Here is a 20,133-nt window from a genome sequence, read left to right as displayed (position 1 = left end):
CAGGGCGCCAGTGGCAAATTTGCCAAGTGTTCTCTGGCAAATGCCAAGCGTCCTGCACGGTGTTGGGCTGTGAGCACAACCCCCATCTGTGGACGTTGGGCCCTCATACCATCCTCATGGAGTCGGTTTCTAACCGTTTGTGCAGACAAATGCACATTTGTGGCCTGCTGGAGGTCATTTTGCAGGGCTCTGGCAGTGCTCCTCCTCTTCCTCCTTGCAGAAAGACGGAGGTAGCGGTCCTGCTGCTGGGTTGTTGCCCTCCTACGGCCTCCTCCACATCTCCTGGTGTACTGGCCTGTCTCCTGGTAGCGCCTCCAGCCTCTGGACACTACGCTGACAGCAAACCTTCTTGCCACAGCTTGCATTGATGTGCCATCCTGGATGAGCTGCACTACCTGAGCCACTTGTGTGGGTTGTAGAGTCCGTCTCATGCTACCACGAGTGTGAAAGCACCACCAACATTCAAAAGTGACCAAAACATCAGCCTGAAAGCATCGGTACTGAGAAGTGGTCTGTGGTCCCCACCTGCAGAACCAGTCCTTTACTGAGTGTGTCTTGCTAATTGCCAATGATTTCCACCTGTTTTTCTATTCCATTTGCACAACAGCTGTGAAATTGATTGTCAATCAGTGTTGCTTCCTAAGTGGACAGTTTGATTTCACAGAAGTTTGATTTATTTGGAGTTATATTGTGTTGTTTAAGTGTTCCCTTTATTTTTTTGAGCAGTGCATTTAAGTACTGTGCCATTCCTAGGGGTCTTTATGAATCAGTGTTCTGTCTTCTCTGCACACTCTTGGGACATTGAGCAGGTGTTTGTGTCTTCTTTCTCCTCCTCTTTTTAACCTTGCCCCTATCATGTTTCAGTCTCCTCCCTCTCCTACCTGCACGTACACTATTTCCCAAATCAGTTCAAGAGAGTTCGGGGAAGAAAGAGGAGGAAAGTGAAATGCAGCATATAGAGGCGTCCGTGTTATGAAAAATCCTATAAGGATGAATGGAAAAGCAGATCAGGATTTAAATATATAGCTTTGTGTATGTTAATTAGCTGAAGTTAACAATACTTTTTGGTCCATCAAATCAAATATCTAATTTGTGTAGGTGAGACACTGGAGACCAACATGAGGAAAGAACCCCCTCTCGAGATGTCGCAGCTATGAACAATTGCCAGGTAAGGTGTTTATCAGTGAGACTCCCCAGTGATTATCATCTAGCAAGTCATTTTGCTAATGAGATTTGTGACTCGGGTTCATTAAGTTTGTGTGTATCGTTGACTGTGTGGATCAAGTGCATGCTAGAACTCTTGAAAGATATTCTTCTACTTCACTCAACATGCTTTAAATAAGTTTAAAGGTTGACAAGGTGAGCTTCTATTTAACATGTCAAATTCAACACAGTTCTGTGGTGTGATATAATTCTAAACATAATCTTTGATTAGTTCAATGCTCTGCAGCAGACAGTTCAGTACACAGCTATTTGAAGTGTGAAGAGTCTCTGTCTGTGACGAGGTAAGCATAGCAACAATGTGTAATGAGTGACAAAGTTGACATTTGAGTAGTTACTTGTTTTTCCACCATTAAACTGGCCTCATTTATAGACATGGAAGACTTTCTTGCCTTCCAGAACATTCCGTCTTTGCCAGTACATTCATCATGGCCAAAAGGGGCACCTCATCCTCAAAGGGAACAGGTCTGTACGATGGAGCGTGCAAAGTCCAAAATGATCTTTCATTTATTTAACATCCAGTTAAAACGCCTATTAAGTACATGTCATTCATTTTCAGGAAACATTTATGATGTCACAGTTGATTGTCTGTAAGATAATCCACTTACATAAGGAAGGAGAAAATGAAAGTAAAATAAAAAACAAAACACGAGTTTCCAAAACTAAAGTTTAAAATATATTAAAAAGTATAGAGAAAATGGGAGTCCTAACAACCATGCAACAGCAGGTAGAGCACCAAAACTGTCACCATCAGATAAGCAGCACTTCTTAAAAAGCTTTCATCTTTGAGAGAAAAAATTCAAGATCTTGCCTAAGATCTAAAAAACTATTTTTTTCTGTACATCCTTCCACTGTAAGAATACAACTCAATACTATAGGTCTGAAAGGACATGTAGCTGTCAATAAGCTGTTACCATTAAAACCAAATAGACAAAACACAAGAAACTTTCAAATCAAACAAAGAAGCTGCTGATGCTCTCAGAACAATGGACTGACCACCCCAGAGTCCAGATCTCAACATCACCGAATGTGTTTAGGATTATTTGGATTGTGAGAACCAGAAAAAAAACAAACAACTTCTAAGAGTGAACTTTGGAGGTGTGGAAAACTATCCCTGTAGATTTTTAAAACTTTTTTCTGAAAGTAAGTCTCCCAGAAAGAATGGAAGCTGTAATAAACACAAAGTGTGGCAACAAGAAATACCAAAAACTTAAATTTTCACTTAAAAGTAAAAAATAAATTCATGACCATTTTTACTGTAAATTAAACTGGCTTTTGCAAAATGGGTTAAATCTAGCCTTGGACTGAGCTATATTTTAAATGCAGCCCTTTTTTCTCTCAGGTATAACTTGGGAGGTGCGTGCCAACTGCAGATACTTCCATAAACCCCAGGGACGCAAGTCTTTCCTGTGCTTCCGCTGGGGGCGTTACGCAGTAAGAAGACATGGTTTGAAAAAGGGGGTAGTAGGGGGCCTTTAAAGAAAGCTCTCAGGAATATATGGAGTAGTTTTAAAAGTTTTAGCATGGTATAATCCCTTTCGCCAAGACCCATGCCTAATTTAGCTCTTAAACTGTATATAGACAAACAAATGAGAGACATATTACTTTCATAGTACCAACTGAATAATTCATAGTTTCTGAATAAGATGTTGACATAGGAGCAGTTACTTGTCTTTTTCATTCATAGCTACTGAACAATAAGTCTTAATAATTTAATGACAGAATAATATACCTGCACTTTAAGAGGTTAAGAGCACACCCCAGACTTTTTCCTCTTGCTAACACACCACTTTTTGATTGTGTCACCAGGACAACTTGATTCGCAGCTATAAGTACACTGCCCTGACCTTCCTGCCCCTCACACTATACGAGCAGTTCCAGCGAGCAGCAAACTTCTTCTTCCTGCTTATTGTGATCATGCAGGTCTGTGGTTTTATGTCCTGCTCATTTATAAAATGCTCCTATGTACTACTAAGAAAAAGGCATGTTCACTGACTCAAATCAGTTTCATTTAAGAATACTGAAATAACAGTATGTAGAAACAGTAGCCCATATATAAAGAGTAATAGATGGCACCCAGTGCTTGAGGCTGTGTGCAGAAGGAGTTGCTTATATTATTATGGTTTTCTACAATATTATATTTGCATATGTATTATTTCACTTCCCTAGAAAGCATATCTACATCAGGATTTATACATTCACTGATCAGCCAAAACATTATATTGGTCCTCCGTGTGCTGCCAAAACAGCTCCAACCCACTGAAGACCGCTGAAAATGCCCTGTGGTATCTGGCATTGAGATGTTAGCAGCAGATCCTTTAAGCCCTGTACGTTGTGAGGCAGCAGTGGAGCAGACTTGTTGTTTCAGCACATCCCACAGATGCTCAACTAGATTGAGATCTGGGGAATTTGGAGGGTAGGGTAACACCTTGAACTCTTCATCATGTTCTTCAAACTACTCCTGAACAATGTGGGCAATGTGGTAGGGTGCACTATCCTGCTGAAAGAGGCTACTGCTATCAGGGAACACCACTGCCATGAAAGTACTAGTTCAACATGAATGCCCAGACCCAGGGTTTCCCAGCAGAACACTGCCCAGAACATCACATTCTCTCCAATGGCTTATCTTCATCCTACAGGGCATCCTGGTGCCATCACTTCACCAGGTAAATGGTGCACACATACCCAGCTATCAACATGATGTAAAAGAAAACAGTATTCATCAGACCAGGAGACCTTTGTCCATTGCTCCAAGGTCCAGTTCCAACAATGCAGACATTTTCAAAGGTGAATGGGGGTTAGCATGGCCATGCAACAGGGTGGGATACACTGTGTTGTGACACATTACCACGTAACCATCATAAAAAATTTCTGTACCACAGTTGCCCTTCTGTTAGTTTGGACCAAGCGGGACAGAATCAATTGCTCTTGTGCTCTTGGCCCACGGTCGGTAGTTACTCACCAACACTGCTGACTGGGAACACCTAAAAACCTTGCCATTTTGAAGATGCTCCAACTTGGTCATCTGACCATAATGATTTATCCCTCAGCTCAGGCCATCAAACCATTTCCAACTGTTTGCATACTGTGTAATATATCCCAGTCCTTGGCATGCGCCATTATGAGATGATTGACGTTATTCACGTCATCTGTGAGTGGTCATAATGTTTTGGCTCATCACTGTAAATGTCTACATATTTGATTTATTGTTATTGTTTATTGTTATCTTTAAATGCTGACACATTCTCAAGTCACTTGTGCTGAAACCAGCATGCAGTATATTTTACTAATACATCTGTGTGTCCTGCTAAGGTTACTTTATCACAGACAATTATAATTTAATTCAACCCAGGCAGTACATTCAGAAGTTTTTTATATGAAAATGTGTTCTAATTAGTAATTGCACAGTCTGTGTTGTTTTAAGAGTAGGACTGCATTCTTGAGTGTGCAGCGATTTGCATAGCTTACTGGCATAATGTATGGTTGTTTTTCTGATCACCAGTGTGTTTCTGTCATTGCCACTCTTCCCTGGTACATCACCATGCTGCCACTGCTCACTGTCCTGACAGTGCGTGGGGCCAAGGACCTGCTCACAGACCTGGTGAGGAAGTAAATAAGAAAGGGTGAAAAAGAACTCGGATCATGCTGCAAGAATACATTTTGTAGGGAAAAAAAACAGTACTGAAAATAAAAGTGAATTTATTTTAGAATTTTAGTTATTGGTAAATTAAATTTGACGATAATTTTTTTGTAGCTAGATGACAATTCCCTCACTTCATGAACAGAATATTCAGCTGTTTTTAAATGATATATTTCTCATTAGAAATCTTCAATACTGGGAAAACACTAGAACAGATAAAACTGATCAAGTCAAGTCAAATAACAGTTAGCACAAAACATTCAATTTCTTTAGTTTTTATATTTAAAATTTTTCTCAGTTAAGAACTAGTTATGTGCCTCTTACTAATGTTAAATTGTTCACTTGAATCTGATGTCATGTTTCGTGGCAAAACCTTAACATGTAGGGCATGCTGGGGCATGGGAGACATCTGGGGCAGTTGTGGGCTGGAGGTTAGGGAACTGGCCCTGTGACTGGAAGGTTGCCGGTTCAATCCCCAGGGCTGAGGTGTCCTTGAGCAAGACATCTAACCCCCAATTGCTCACTGCCCCCTAGTGTAAGTGTCTATTCACTAGTGTATATGTGGTGTTTCACTTCACAGATGTGTTAAATGTGGAGGTGGAATTTCCCTGTTTGTGGGATTAATAAAGTATCACTTATGTCTGTAAAAATGTTACTTACCTTATGCTGACAGGTATTAAATTATTTATCAAATCAACACCAAGACATTGCAATGAAGAGCCAAAGCCAAAGAACCTCAAAACACAGGCATTATACTAGCATAATAATGCTAAATATAGGTAACACTTAAAGTTCATAAAAACAGCTAAATAACAACATTTAAACAGCTAAATAAATACATTTCTAAACTAAAATTATGATGTCTTAATGTCATACTTAAATTAACCAAGTTTGCTGAATACAAAATGAGGGTGAAGTTTTTAATTTAAGTCTCATTTGGCTAGCTAGCTAAGTTAGCTTAGCTAACCTAGGTTAGGTTAACTAACTAGCGACCTTTTGCTGAGCACCTAGCCTTGGTTACCACATTAACGTTACAGCGGAGACAACTTATGCTGAAGAGTAACGTTAACTCATAATTTCTTATGATATTCTATATCTTATTGTGTAAAAAAAGAACAAAAAACGAATTAAAGGGTTTTTTTTTTGTCCTCTGTGTTTCTCTCTACCTCTCGTGTGCTTCTCAGGGGCGACGCCGCAGTGATGCTAAGATTAACAGAAGACCCTGTGACATCCTAACTACCCAGGGGTTAGTCTTTTTTGCAGTTGGACTTGTCCGTTCCACCTTAAATGGTGTCTCGGTTACTGGCGCCAGATACACAGTCTAGGCCCCGAATGGAATGGCTACAACATTTAAGGTGGAACGGAAAACTCGAACGAGAAGCTGGAGAATGCGAAGCTAACTTAAATCTCCTGAGTTTACATTGATTAGTTTTGTGTATTGGGTGAAAATAACTGTTTTTCCTGCAGTTTCACAACAGCTCAGTGGAAGGATGTCTGCGTTGGAGATGTTTTGCGGATTCATAAGAACGAGGTTATACCGGTGAGCGTGCGAGTAGTTATATGTCTGTGTCTGCGTGTGTAGAGAAGGTATTAAACATGTTGCTCTGTTTCCCCCAGGCAGACCTGCTCCTCCTCTGCAGTACCGAACCCCACAGTCTGTGCTATGTTGAGACTGCTGATATCGATGGGTAAGAACAAGGCCAGAAAGGTTTCTTAGCTGTTTGGGTTTTCTACTAGCTCTCAGGTTAACTAACAGGGCAAGGAGTTAATCCCAAAAAGAATCGATTCATCAGTCTCAGGCAAACCAGTCCAAACCTTCCAGACCAGTGTTCACTTTAGTTAGATATAGAGAATCTTGTTGTCCATTTGTGTTTGTACTTCAGACCCTTTTGTTATGACTGAACAAGTGAGCTCCAGTTGTCACTGAGTGGACAGCAAAGGCCTGACTTTTATATCCTGCTTGTTGCAAGCTTTGTTTTGTTGATTGCAGAGAAACAAACCTGAAGTTTCGCCAGGCCCTGAACATCACCCACGCTGAACTGACCAGTGGTCGAACAGAGGAGCTTCTTCTGCCGTTTGACGGTTAGAGGAGTAACTCTAACTCTTTCTCACTCACTCCCTTTTCCCCTCTTTCTGTCTGTCTGTCTGTCTCTCTCTGCCTTTACATTTACACTCATACATGTGCATTTACATGAATATTAACTTAGCATTGAATACTCTCTCTCTCTCTCTTTATCAGGAGTTGTGTGGTGCGAGGAGCCAAATGGTCAGCTGTACTCATTCAGGGGAGAGCTACACTGGAGAGGACAGTGCCATCTACTGGACCCAGACCACATCCTGCTCAGGGGAACAGTCCTGCGCAACACTGACACTGTGTATGGACTGGCCATATACACAGGTATACATCCTTTCTTTAAAATTCTCAGTAGAACAAAAAGGTACTGATACTCACATAGATACAAAGTATACAACGTTTCAGTATTTATTTATTTATTTATTCATTTTTGCAGCTTTCACATTTTGCACAGATTCATTTTACACATTTATTTCAACATTGTCTTCTATGTAATTGGAAATGTTGATAACAGACTTTTGGATGGTAGTACATCAATCAGAGTGAGAAAAAGATTAAAGAGGAAAAACTTTCTCTTCAACTATATGTCAGGCTCAGACAGCAAAATCCTCAGGAACTGCGGGAGTTTGAAAGTAAAGAAGACTCGAGTGGAGAGATTCCTTAACAAAGTGGTGGTGACGGTAAGAAACGACTGAAGCTTAATTGTCACTGTTGCATTTGTGCTCTGCAAAAGCTACTAATCATGCAACAAGTTCATGCCAGTGATAGGTCTGAACCGGACATTACTGATGAAAGCGATAAACAGTGTGCAGCATTATATATAGCAAACAGGATATTATGCATGGTGCTTGTGGCCTGTTTAAGCAGGTTTAAGTGCAAGATGTGCTGTTCTGTGCCATTTCTTTTAGATTGTTCTCTCCTTGTTGACGGTTGCTCTTCTCTTGGCTGTGGGATGTGGCCTGTTTGAGCATTTGATTTCCCCAAATATTGAGGTTCTATCTGCCATAAGGGGCAATGCTACCGCTGCATATCGGGGCTTCCTGACCTTCTGGGGCTACATCATCTTACTAAGCCCTGCCATGCCCATATCCCTCTACATCACGTAATACCACTCAGTACACATGAACTGACTTTGCCTCTAAAATGTGTCCACTTTCTTTTTTTAAAGAAATTGTGCAACAAAAAAATCTTATTTACCTCAAATGTAGTTGATCAGCCAGGACATGTAGTGTCCAATGCTTACTTTATTGTGTTTTGCACAGGAGCTAAAAGGCTAATGTAGCTAAGTAATAATGGCTGCTTATGCCTCACCAATTAGCATAATGCAAGCATAAAGAATCTTCAGCTTACGTACTTGCCTCAACCCATGTCAAGTTGTTAAGTAATCTAAAACTTGCTCATTTGATTACTAACACTGTGTGACATACTGTTTACATCTATATTTGTGTTGCCTAGGCTTAAACAGTAGCAGCCATCTCGATTTTAAATATTAAAAATAAGCCATCTCGATATTAGATATAAAAAAAAAAGTCTATTTAATACTACCTGGTGGGGAATAAGCTTCCATACTTGTTAGAAGAACAACCATACTGAGGCTAATTGACTACATAAGGTTAAAGTGAATTTTTTTTAAATGTAAATTTTGTATTTAACTTGTTGACTTATGGTGCTTTACTTTCCCAAGGTTTGAGCTGGTTCATGTGGTGCACTGCCTCCTGATTGGCTGGGACATTGAGATGTACTGGGAAGAGAATGACAGGCCTGCTCAGGCCCGCACTACCTCTCTCAATGAGGAGCTTGGGCAGGTGGGCCATCTGCTGAGCGATAAGACAGGAACACTCACTCAGAACCGCCTACTCTTTCGCCAGTGCTGCATCGCTGGGCAAATTTACGGTCAGTCTAAAACTTCCCCTCAGCAAATCACCAAAAAAATGGTCTACTTCTGACCTCAGTTACTGGCAACCTTGTGATCAGTGCCTTGCAAAAGTGCATCAGAGTAGTTTAAGATGATGCTGATTTTTCTCCTTTACAGTGGATTTAAATGCAGCTTAGAGTCAGGCTCTATTGGCCAAATATGTTGGCACATAGTAACTCACAGGAGACTTACCAATCACATAGACACCAATTCTTGTATTCTTTTATGCATATACCTAGTAACCAAAAACGTATATATCACTGTCAGTTTCTGTTCATATCACGATGCATACAGTATATTTAATGTGCTTTTGTTGATTAATGAGTGGCTTATTATTCTAGGATGTCCCTACACTTATTAATAAAAAACATGTAAAAAAACAAAAGCCAAAGTCAAGCTGAAATCCTTTTATTGTGCAAAAAAGTAAAAACATCTTTTAGTCCTTTGTACTTGCCTTTGGATTTCTTTATGACCAAGTTTGATTTCTTTTAGGGGATATAACAACAAAATCAAAGGTAAGGTTAACATTTTTTAATTAAAATGTCAGTTTGTGTGACTGTTTCTGACCATACAATGCTCACCCGTCTACTCTCATCTGTAGCTGCTGGACCTGAGCTGGAACCGATTCTCCTGTGGTGGACTTTGCTTTTCTGACCAGCGGCTGGTGGAACGGCTGCGGGAGCGGTCCTGCTCTGAGAGCCGAGAGTTCTTTACAGCATTGGCACTGTGCCACACCGTCATGAGCGAGTGGAAAGACGGTCAGTGGCCCCTAGTTACAACTCAAAACATATAAATAATGATGAGTGTAGCTATGCAGCAAGTTAAAAAGAGAAATCATGGCTAAAGTAACATTGGACGGACATAAATTCACACAACAAATTTCAACGGTAGGAAGATTTTCAGGATAAACCTACATATACTACTGTTAAATGGTTTACCACTTGTCAAATAAATACCTACAAAAGTAACTTCCACAATGTATATTTAAATATATTAACTATATTTTAGATGTATTTTTTTATTTTATTTTTTTCCCAACAAGTATTTATGGAATTTGCAAATATTAATTTATTAAAACTTTCATTTTTGATGCTTATAAAGTGTTGTCACTAATTTTAAAGTCATCTGCAGCTCTTCATTCTGGACACAACTTGCCCATCTGTTTTTTTTACAGTTTCTTAGTTTCCACAAAACTGAAACTTTAAACAGTGCTAAAATCATTAATCATTAATCAATTTTATACATTGTTCTTGAATCAAAAATTTAACATGTTGATTCCAAACTTGGGCACAATAGTGAAGGCTATTTATAATATATGCATACTTGTGAATTACATACCCAAGCACTGGAGCAAGAAATAAAGAAGCTGTGTGTAGAATGTATGTCAATGTAGTGAACATGTGTTTTGATCAGGGTTGCCGCGATATCAGGCTGCGTCACCCGATGAAGAGGCACTGGTGTGTGCAGCTCGAGAGCTGGGCTGGGTCTTTCTCTCCCGCACACGTGACTCTTTGACAGTCAGTGAATTGGGATTTACGCGCCACTACCACCTGCTGGCCCTGCTAGATTTCAGCAGCAAGAGGCGGCGCATGTCTGTGTTGGGTGAGAGGCCCATCTTTTCCCTCCATTTATTCTAGTGCACTATGGAAAATGTTGTAGTTATTTAAGAGTTTGCTATGATCAGGTTTTGCTTTTCTCTTCCTGATGAGTGCAGACATATGGAGGGCAGGTGGTGATCCTTAGTCAAAACATTGAGGTCCCTGATAAATATGGGCCAACATGGCTCCCAACAGAGCACTAGATTGGTCTGAGTATTAATGATATAAAAGTGCATCAGTTTATCATGATGTGTCAATCTGCAAGTGATTTTGGAACATTAGAATATATTATCATTGACTATAATAGCAAAAATGTGCTAATTTTTGGCCAAAATTCTGTCGTTATTTTCAGAAGTGAATCTGTTTTAAATGTCTTTATTCTGTTACTGTGTAATTAGTTCCTCCAGACACATTTATGTATTCAGTGTATTGAATCGGACTAAAATAATTTTTTTTGGAATTTAATCAAAATGTTGTCAGGCCGTAGATTAACATGACCTTAAAAATAAACTGTTTGGTTTCTTGCAGACTGCATGAGTCTGTGTGTTTAACTTACACTTTAATTTGTCACACCCATAACCACAAAATTTGCATTCATCGCATAGTAGTTACCAAATAAGTCATAACAGTCAATAATAACAATAACTCTTAATGGTAAGACTTAAGAGGGTTTAAGAGGTTAAACTATTTTGTGGATGTATTCGTTTGTCTGTAGTGAGAACACCAGAGGGAGAGCTGAAGCTGTACTGTAAAGGTGCAGACATTGTTATTCTAGAGCGGCTGAGAAAGGATAGTCCACATCAGGAGAGCACAGAGCAAGCTTTGGAGGTCAGTGCGATTCATTCCACTTACAGTTTTGGGTCAACTTTTGAGTTCATCAAGCCTTCTTTGCTTCCCAACTTTCTTTCCGACCCTGCAACTTATGTGTGTCAAAAATGCAATGCTGCTTTTGGCTTCTATGTTGCTTTACCACAACCCAGAACAAAATGGGGTTAGCTTGTGGTTGTTTCACGTGTGTGTGTGTGTGTGTGTTGGCAGGTTTTTGCACAGAATTGTCTGAGGACGCTGTGTGTGGCTGTTCGTCGTGTGTCTGAGGCTCAGTGGACAGAGTGGAGCCACACCCTCAGCGAGGCTGCCACAGCAACTGTTCACCGAGAGACCATGCTGGAGGAGCTGCATGAACACATGGAAAAAGAGCTAATGGTACAGGAGTAGAGCCATCACTGACTGTTATGTTGTTGGCTTTCATTTACTGTTTATTATTTCCATGCTTCTAAACCCTGTCCTTGTATTCCTCCTGCTCTACATATTTTAAGTTTTTCCCTGTTTGGACACATCCACTTCAACTAAACATGGGCTTATTAATCAATCAGTTAGTAGGAACCGGGTTCCTAAAACAGGGGTACTTCTTTTCATTCATTGAGGGCTCCAGTCGAGCTCAGTTCAGTGATTTTCCTGTTCTAACATACCTCCGATACTTGTTCAAACAGGGAAATAACTAAACTGTGTTGTTATCTATGGATGAAAAGTTTTAAATATAATCCTAAGATTGTGTTTCAGTTATAAATCTTAAAATGAGTAATTTAGTATCCAGAATGAAATATTCATTAACTACTATGAAATTTTATTTAATTTGGATTAGATTTACCTGGTGAGGAACTGTGATTTTTGAGACCTGTGACCTAAATCCAGTATAGTTAAATATTTATTGTCTGACAACAGTAATTCTGGTCTGACAATGTGTGAATTTGGAGCTCCCTCAGTAGTAGCAATTATGTCCGAAACAACCTCATGGTAATGTAATAGCAAAACATAGTAAAAGACATGAGCATGTTATTGACAGTCGTGCCTGACCAGTGTATCTAGGCTGATACTTTATCATGTGTAAATCAGCCTGACAGATCATTTACAAATGACATTAGAGAACCTCCTCTGATAATTTTGAAGTTTTTGCAACTGTCCAGTCAGACAGACATTACAAATTTATGATCAATGGACCAATAAAAATGCTTCCAAACTACTAAGAAAAAAAATTGATGTACATTAAAAATAAAGAACATTTTTTGTTACCACTTTATGAGATGCTTGTTTTTGGGAAAGTGATGATATGTAAGTTACATAATTATGAAATTGAGCAGGTGTAGGCCCACGTATAGATCCATAGAGTTTAGGGTTAATATGGCTGGTTTGTTATTCAGATGCTAGGTGTGACAGCCATCGAGGATCGTCTGCAGGAAGGCGTTCCTGAGACTATCTCTAGCCTCCGACGGGCAGGGGTGAAGGTGTGGGTGCTAACTGGAGATAAGACAGGTACTGCACTTCCTCTGTGGACCACCAGTCAAAGCATAGCATAGCTTACAGAAGTGATGGAGAAATGCCTGACTGTTTCCTTTCTGTCCAAATGCATAGAAACGGCTGTGAACGTGGGTTATGCCTGCAAGTTGATGGATCCAGATACAAGATTGCTCCAAGGCGAGGAGCTGAGGTCAGGCAAATACTTTCATGCATATATGTACACATTTGTATCTATTATAAGAAATGTAATTGTTTGCTTGCAAGTGTTCAGTGTTTGTTATTAATATGCTTCTTTGCTGGGCTCTGCTCTCTTTGTAGGTGATGCTTTGTGGCACTGAACAGTTTTCAAAAGTGTGATAATATGTATATAATGATATATAATATATTATAATATATGTATATAAGATGTTTTGTTGTTATTATTGTTATTAATCAGCCAGTGCAGCTATGGAGTAATTGTTAATATCACATTCAGACAGCTTCTTCAGTCTCCCACTGCAGATGTCTATTTCCATAAGGATAAAGAGTCTCTTATTTGGAACACAGATAAAAGTGGTAAAGCTGCCATTGTCGTTGGTGGATTTGAGCTTGTGAGTATTTGATTTTGTGACTACACCCATGAAAAACTTTGCAATTTATGTTGAAGAGCATAACAGGTCGTGTTACCGTGTACTTTCTGGACTATGGAGTCAGTAGTTTGTCTGAAGGATAAGTTGAGTTGCATGACTTGTGATAACTTGTTTACAATATTACTTCATGTCCAGATCAAACCATCAGCTGATGTCTTTACAGGCAGAACTGATCAAGACACCTGAGATGGGTGCCAGGTTTGTGTCTCTGTCCAATCAGTGCCAGTCGGTGCTGTGTTGCCGAGTGACCCCAGGACAGAAAGCAGAGGTGGTCGAGTTGGTCAAGAAGTATTCTTCCTCTATCACCATGGCGATAGGAGATGGTGCCAATGATGTGAATATGATTAAGAGTAAGGATGGGAGAGGGACTCATGAGTAACATACTACACAGAAGTTGCTTCTTTGTAGCTGTCATATGATTTTTTTTTTCTTCACCATTTAAAAGTGCTGGCTATAAACAATTCACGGTGAACTGCTCTATAGACATTCAGAAAGCAAATCTATTACTTGTTTTTTTTCTTTTTTATATCATTAATGAATCATTTTTCATTAATGAATTGTTTTTATCTGTTTTTCTCAGATAAAGTTACTCTTTTAGAGACAAAAGACTGTCTTACAAAAGATTACTCTTGGTATTACATGTATATACATATTATCAAATATGTTATATAATGTTATATTATTATACCATGTATAACCCAATAATCCAATAATAATTCTCAATAATGACTCAAATCCTGAACAGTGTCATTCTCTCTCTCTCTCTCTCTCTCTCTCTGTCTCTCTTACATGTCATTGCAGCGGCACATATAGGAGTGGGCTTATGTGGTGTGGAGGGCGGTCAGGCCGTACAGAATGCAGACTTTGCTCTGGCCCAGTTTAGCTTCCTGCGTAGACTGCTGCTGGTCCACGGCCGCTGGTCTTACCGTCGCATCTGCAGCTTTCTGCGCTACTTCCTCTATAAAACCTCCTGCTTTGCTTTGGTGCACATCTGGTTCAGCTTGTACAATGGCTTCAGTGCCCAGGTAAACCCCCAGGTTCCTCACAGCTGTTTTTAACTGGTGGACTCAAGCTCATTCTGAAGTACAATATTTAGATGCTCCACTCTTCCTAAAATGTTCTTAACTTGTATATGGACCATTCTACTAAACGGTATCAAACTCTGGTCCCACAGTAAAAAAACAGTTAAGTATTAAGACTTTACAATTTACAGGGATTTTGTTTTAATCTATTTAAGCCTAAGGAATTAATTGGGCTAGTAATAAGATAAATATATAGGTGGCTGTGCCAAACTCTAACCCCTAAATTTCAGCTTGTTTAATTGTATATAATAAGGTATGTGCCATTTTTAACAGTATTTATTGTCATATGCTAAGGTTTGGACAGTCCTGGTTGAATGGCATGTTCTGTTGATTGAAGTGAATTTTAGTTAATGTTCTCTACAGAAAACACATTTTGCCACAATTACTGTTTATTTGCTAAATTTAACATACAATATTTTTTTTTTTTTCAAAATGTCTCTTTTCTCTGGAGGATGCATTCATTTATGCTCACTTAGAAATTCAAAGAAGCATCATTTTACAAGAGGTGTTCAGTTCGAACTTTTAAGTGTGTCTGTATATGTAAATATAAAGAAAAAAATGGAGTGTTCTCATTTTAAGGAATTTTGATGAATTTTCTATGAGGCCTTACCTAACAGGAATGTTTGGAATTAACCATGTATTTTCTTGCTTGTTGTATTTTGATTTTTACTCAGCCGATGTACGAGAGCTGGTTTATTGCCCTCTACACCACCACATATACGTCCCTGCCTGTTCAGTGCCTTGGCTTTTTCGAACAGGTGAGTAAAAATAGTAATTTATCTGAAAAGATGATTTTCATACTGTTGTCTGATTTACATGAAAATGCATTGTGGTACAGGATATGAGTGCTGAGAGCTCTCTTCGCTGGCCAGAGGCCTACTCAGCTGGACAGAGGAATGAATTTTTAAACCCTTTAATCCTGCTTTCTACACTGCTCTACTCCATCTACACCTCCATCATCCTTTTCTTCTTACCTGTGGGAGTCCTCCAGTACACGGATGTGGACTATCAGACTTTGGCTGTTACTGTGGAAATGTCAGCTATATTCTCAGTGACTATTGAGGTATCTGTTCACAGACCTAATTTAAATTCATTTCATTTAAATAGTCACCGTAGTTCAGTTAATCTGTTGTCCTCTGCAATTTCGCCAGAAATATATGGTTATTTTGAACATGTTGATGTTAATCCTGGATTCTGCTTACATCTCCCAGATGATTTTAGAGACCAAGTTCTGGACCAAGTATAATTTTGCCACAGTGCTTCTCAGCCAGGTGTTGTTCTTTCTGTCCACCCTGATTCTTCACAGCCCTCGTCTGTTCACAGCTTTCCCTCACGACTACGTCTTCTTTGGTATTCATAAGATCAGATTTTCCATCCATCCATTGTTTTCTTGGTGAATCCATTTGTGCAGCAATGTAAGAATGTTCAAATCTGAAAAATTCATTTAGCTGTCTAGACAGAAATTGCATGGTAAACAATGTCAGCCCCAAATTGTTTCCACTGTTGTTAGTTTCATAGATTCAGAAATGCTCATTAGCATCAGTTGCACACTGAACTGCTAGTCTACTGTTATTAAGCAGAGTAAGATGGACTGTTGTGTTTGTTTCTTTTCACAGGAGCATCACTAAATGCCTTTGCCAACCCTGTGGTGTGGCTTGTTGTGTTTCTGACCACCTGCACTGCTGTCCTTCCCTCCATTACAGTGCGAGCCCTAAATGTGGTGCTAACAAACGCCAACAAACACAAGGTGAGAACCCAATTCATAAACGTTGTGACAGTAGGTAACACACTGCCTTTCAAAAGTTCGGAATCCCTTGTCATATTACGTCTTTTCACAGTAGCTGTAACATGCGATTTCCATTTGTTTTGATCTCTGCATTTTTTTCTTCAATAATCTTGGTGGAATATATTTTGAATATATTTAGAAATGTGTATGATTTACAAAAACAGTAGCGAAATAGAATTCTTTGTTGCTAGGTTGTTGCTATGGTATCCCAGGTGGTGGATATCGTATTGCGCTTTGTTGCAAAGCCATTTCTGTGGTATCTTCTATGGCATTACTTTGCAAGGAGTTCCAAACTTTTGAACAGTAGTGTATTTCTTGCATAACCTGTGACTGGCAATACACAGCTGAGTGTTTTAGTGTTGCACCTTATATTAAGTTTTTAATCCACGCTGTTTAGATCCATTCGTCAGAGGAGCCAGTTATGCTGCAGTCATGGTTCAGGAGAGGTGTTCCTCAACGTCGTTCATCCTATGCAATGTCCCAAGGAAAAGGCTTTGGAAAACTAATGACTTTGGGAACTGGGCCCCTTTCTACAGTGCCCCCTCTGGATGGGAAGTTAGCAAAGGACACAGTAAGGGCAGACTCTCCACAAATAGCTCAGGCAGAAGCTGCTAATGGTGTGAAGTCCAATGAAAACAAATCTGGGAACGTTCAGCATGGCATTACCTTGAACAGGACAGAATAGACTTATGTAAGTCTTAGTCTGGTAGTTCCAGACAAAAAAAGGATTCAGGATTTCAGTTCCTGTTTGACTGTGCAATTTGAACCACTTGCAACAGCTTATCTGACCAAGCAATGTAAAATTCTAGGTCTGCTTATGGCAATGTGCTCATTTTGTGCACTTCATACTATCACTGATAGGACCTAAAGTATGGCTGAAGAAACTTAAATACCCCAGCATCTGTTAACCAGCAAAAAAAGAAGTATTTAACTGAGTGAAAAGCATAAATCCAAAGTACTCTAAAGTGCTCAAAATGTTTGCACAAAGTTGGCTAAGTAGCTAAAATTACTTGTGCTCCACACATAAAATCATTCATATATGTGGACCCATGTACAGATATTTTTCTTTTGCTGAAGAAATGGACTGCACATGATTTAGCATCATGCTGATAAATCCATGGTTCCTGCGGATCCTTCAAATGTTTTAAAACGTCAGATTTAATAAGTTATTGTCATAAATGTGACTTTTTTACCGAGGTAATAAATTCTAAGATTATACCTTAAGTTTGAATTGAAAAGAGTCATGTTGATTAAAATGCTTCAGAATAGTCTTCCAAACAAAAATATCGATCCAATATTTGTATGATAAGAAAATCAAATACACTGAAAAGACAGCTTGAGGAAAACAGAGAGCAGTTAGTGGAGCTACAGAGGGAAATTGAGAAGAGTACTATTGAGCTGCACATCATGCATTAACTGTATTTGAAAGCATGTATCACTGTTTAATATCCAACCAATTGATTTGAATAAAACCTAAATATAAAGCCATTGAAACAACGGAAGTGGCATTATTTTTCCTTAATTAAAGTCTTAAAAAAGTATGAAAAAAAGAATTTAATTAGACTTTAGAATTTGTGTACCCACCCTGTAAATGAATTATTTTAATACTGATAAGATAGCAACCCAAAGATAGGCTTTAGGATCACAAAAGGTTTGTCCAAAATGAAAATTTCTAAAAGCTTTTTGCATAATAGATTAAACTTTTCTTGCTTTGCCTTTTCAGTTTTTCATGAGTGAACAGAAAGAAAATGCAGTCTATGTAGCAACAGCTTTACAACTGATTTTATACAATTGATTTTATTCAGTCATTTACAAACACGCAATTTACCCATATTTCCCTTTTTAAGTTTTATTCTGTAACAGTTATTACTCCAGTTTTTCCTCTTCCTCAATAGTCTCCATTAGTTCTAAACAAAAGGGTCCTCCACATTGCCTCTGGCTTCCCCTGTAGTATAGGAGGTGGAAAGAGGCTCTCAAATCAAATATTTAATATTTGGCCTGCTTTTATAGCTACAGAGCAGTCTCAGCAACAAAGTTGGCCACTAATGGCTTTGTGAGATTCACCAATCTATTATATAATCTTTGGTTAAGGAGATATGCTGTAACATGCATGTGTTGTTTTTCTTCTGCTCGTGACTTCTACATCGCTGTTGATTCTGATTCAAGAGGATAAAGGGTTTCATGCTGTGTACCTTGTTTATTTATGTTTCTATTCACCCTGGGTGATCTGGAGTAGAGTGGATGCAGGCCTTGCTGTGTGGGAAGAGTTCAAATTGTTGGTAATCAGGACATTTTTGCATAGATCGCTTTGCGGCGACAACCAGCCTCAGCAACTCTTTGGTACTTAATGTAGATGTTGTGGTGTCAGCAGAGAACTGACTGCTATCTTGCTCTGTGAGCATTAACTACTAACTACTGGAAATGTACACAGTTAAAAATAAAGGCCCCTAATTGGTTCTTGGCTTGGACATACACTTTGCCAAAAAGGGTTCTTTGCACAATTCCATGGAAGAATCACTCTTGGTTACCTTGCTTACCTACAGAAACTTTCAGTGAATGGTACTTTAGAGAAACATTTATGTAAATGAGTTGTGTGAGTTTAAAGAACCTTTATAAAGTTGAAAGAACTGCCACAGTATGTAAAGGTTCCACAAATAACCTCTAAATTGGGATTATTTTACATTGTGTGGTTCTTTAATGCTTTAAAATGCTCCAAACACTCACAAATCTCACCATATTTTTCTAGGACATTTCTCAAAAATCCCCTTTTTTTATCAGTGTGTTTTTTTTTTAAACTTCAGTCAGAATCACTTGCACATCTCATTTACAAAGATAGTTCTTTAAAGAACTGTCCACTGAGCAGGAACATTCCAAAGAACCCTTTTTTAAGAGTGTGCAGTTCTTGAAAAAAGGAAGTTGGTATAAAACCTACATTCTCTGGAGATTTTTAAACTTCAAAAAGTTCTTTACTTGCACATTTCATTTAAAGAACTATCTATTGTAAGATTTTTTAGGGAACTAAACATGATTTAGTTGGTGCCAAAAAGCACTCAAAGAACATTTTTGGTACCATTTTTAAGAGTATATGAGCAGGTAAATCACATGGTTTGGTAAGAACAGCAATCTTTACAACTACAGAGTTTAAAGAGAGTTTTAAAGCATTAAATCATTTAGACAGAGTTTTTGTGATTTTGCTCAGCTGGTGAAATTTAGCAGTTTTGAATGAGTGAGGTTCTGTTTTACAGCTCATATCTAGCAACAGAAGTACAATTTGAAAAGTAATTAAAAACAGATTCTTGAAGAGATGTGATCATCCAAAACTTGGAATCTTTGAGAGCCTCTTTCCTCCACTTACAATTCTCCTCCTCCCAGCCTGTCCCCTCCATCTTTCTTCCTAGTTTTGAAACTGATTGTCTTCTACCATCACAAAAGACACTTGGTTCTTGATTGATTGACAGATTTCAGAAGAGGGAGACCACAGTGTGACTGGGGGCTCTGTCTACGACCTGGCCTGGAGAGAAACAAACACGCTGCTGTGTAGATTAAAGAGCATTTCTGGTTGGAGGGGTCCGTTGCCAAGGACTGTCGCTGTAGTGCTGAAGTTTTGCATGAATTGCTTTGCAACCCAAATCAAGAGAGTGCCAAATGTGAACACGCACAGAACAGTGGTTACATCAGAGAAGATGATGAGACACATATACACAGGGATGATGGCCTCAACTAAGCTTAGCCCCCATGAGAATATCATCATACTCCACTGCAAAGATTCCTACATGTAAAAGAAAGGGGGTAGGGGGCTGCAACAATACATGCACACAACCAGTGGAAAAACAACAGTGACTCTAGAAAGTCTAGAAAACTCTAGAAACAAAGACCCCTCCAACATCCAAACA

At 39.0% G+C, this 20,133-nt stretch overlaps 1 protein-coding gene across 2 annotated transcripts; it reads left to right on the top strand.

The window, feature by feature from the left end:
• The first annotated feature begins 990 nt into the window (after positions 1-990).
• atp8b3 (ATPase phospholipid transporting 8B3) lies at positions 991-17,734 on the top strand. 2 transcript variants are annotated; one of them, XM_017716782.2, is made up of 29 exons: positions 991-1,168; positions 1,436-1,505; positions 1,621-1,686; positions 2,564-2,655; positions 3,031-3,144; positions 4,724-4,822; positions 6,046-6,107; positions 6,329-6,401; positions 6,479-6,549; positions 6,852-6,943; positions 7,101-7,259; positions 7,527-7,615; positions 7,844-8,037; positions 8,620-8,828; positions 9,343-9,365; positions 9,452-9,608; positions 10,264-10,452; positions 11,164-11,276; positions 11,487-11,651; positions 12,647-12,758; positions 12,858-12,933; positions 13,219-13,333; positions 13,536-13,722; positions 14,174-14,397; positions 15,129-15,212; positions 15,293-15,517; positions 15,666-15,804; positions 16,071-16,201; positions 16,638-17,734. In XM_017716782.2, the coding sequence occupies exons 3-29, from the start codon at positions 1,650-1,652 to the stop codon at positions 16,923-16,925; spliced, it is 3,519 nt and encodes a 1,172-aa protein (XP_017572271.1). In that variant the 5' UTR covers positions 991-1,168; positions 1,436-1,505; positions 1,621-1,649; the 3' UTR covers positions 16,926-17,734. The 2 variants fall into 2 exon arrangements, with proteins under 2 accessions (XP_017572271.1, XP_037401080.1); XM_037545183.1 differs by having other exon boundaries at positions 991-1,505.
• Positions 17,735-20,133: the final 2,399 nt, after the last annotated feature.

This window comes from Pygocentrus nattereri, chromosome 15 (genome assembly GCF_015220715.1).
Source record: "Pygocentrus nattereri isolate fPygNat1 chromosome 15, fPygNat1.pri, whole genome shotgun sequence".
NCBI lineage: Eukaryota > Metazoa > Chordata > Actinopteri > Characiformes > Serrasalmidae > Pygocentrus > Pygocentrus nattereri.
This window is presented reverse-complemented; position numbering and strand designations above follow the sequence as displayed.

What these genes read in the sequence shown, in the direction of transcription:
- atp8b3 (XM_017716782.2), top strand. Translation starts at nt 1,650, where the DNA reads ATGGCCAAAAGGGGCACCTCATCCTCAAAGGGAACAG. An exon ending in TCGTTGGTGGATTTGAGCTT is followed by an intron (nt 13,334 to 13,535) that starts GTGAGTATTTGA and finishes ATGTCTTTACAG; the next exon opens with GCAGAACTGATCAAGACACC. An exon ending in ACAATGGCTTCAGTGCCCAG is followed by an intron (nt 14,398 to 15,128) that starts GTAAACCCCCAG and finishes ATTTTTACTCAG; the next exon opens with CCGATGTACGAGAGCTGGTT.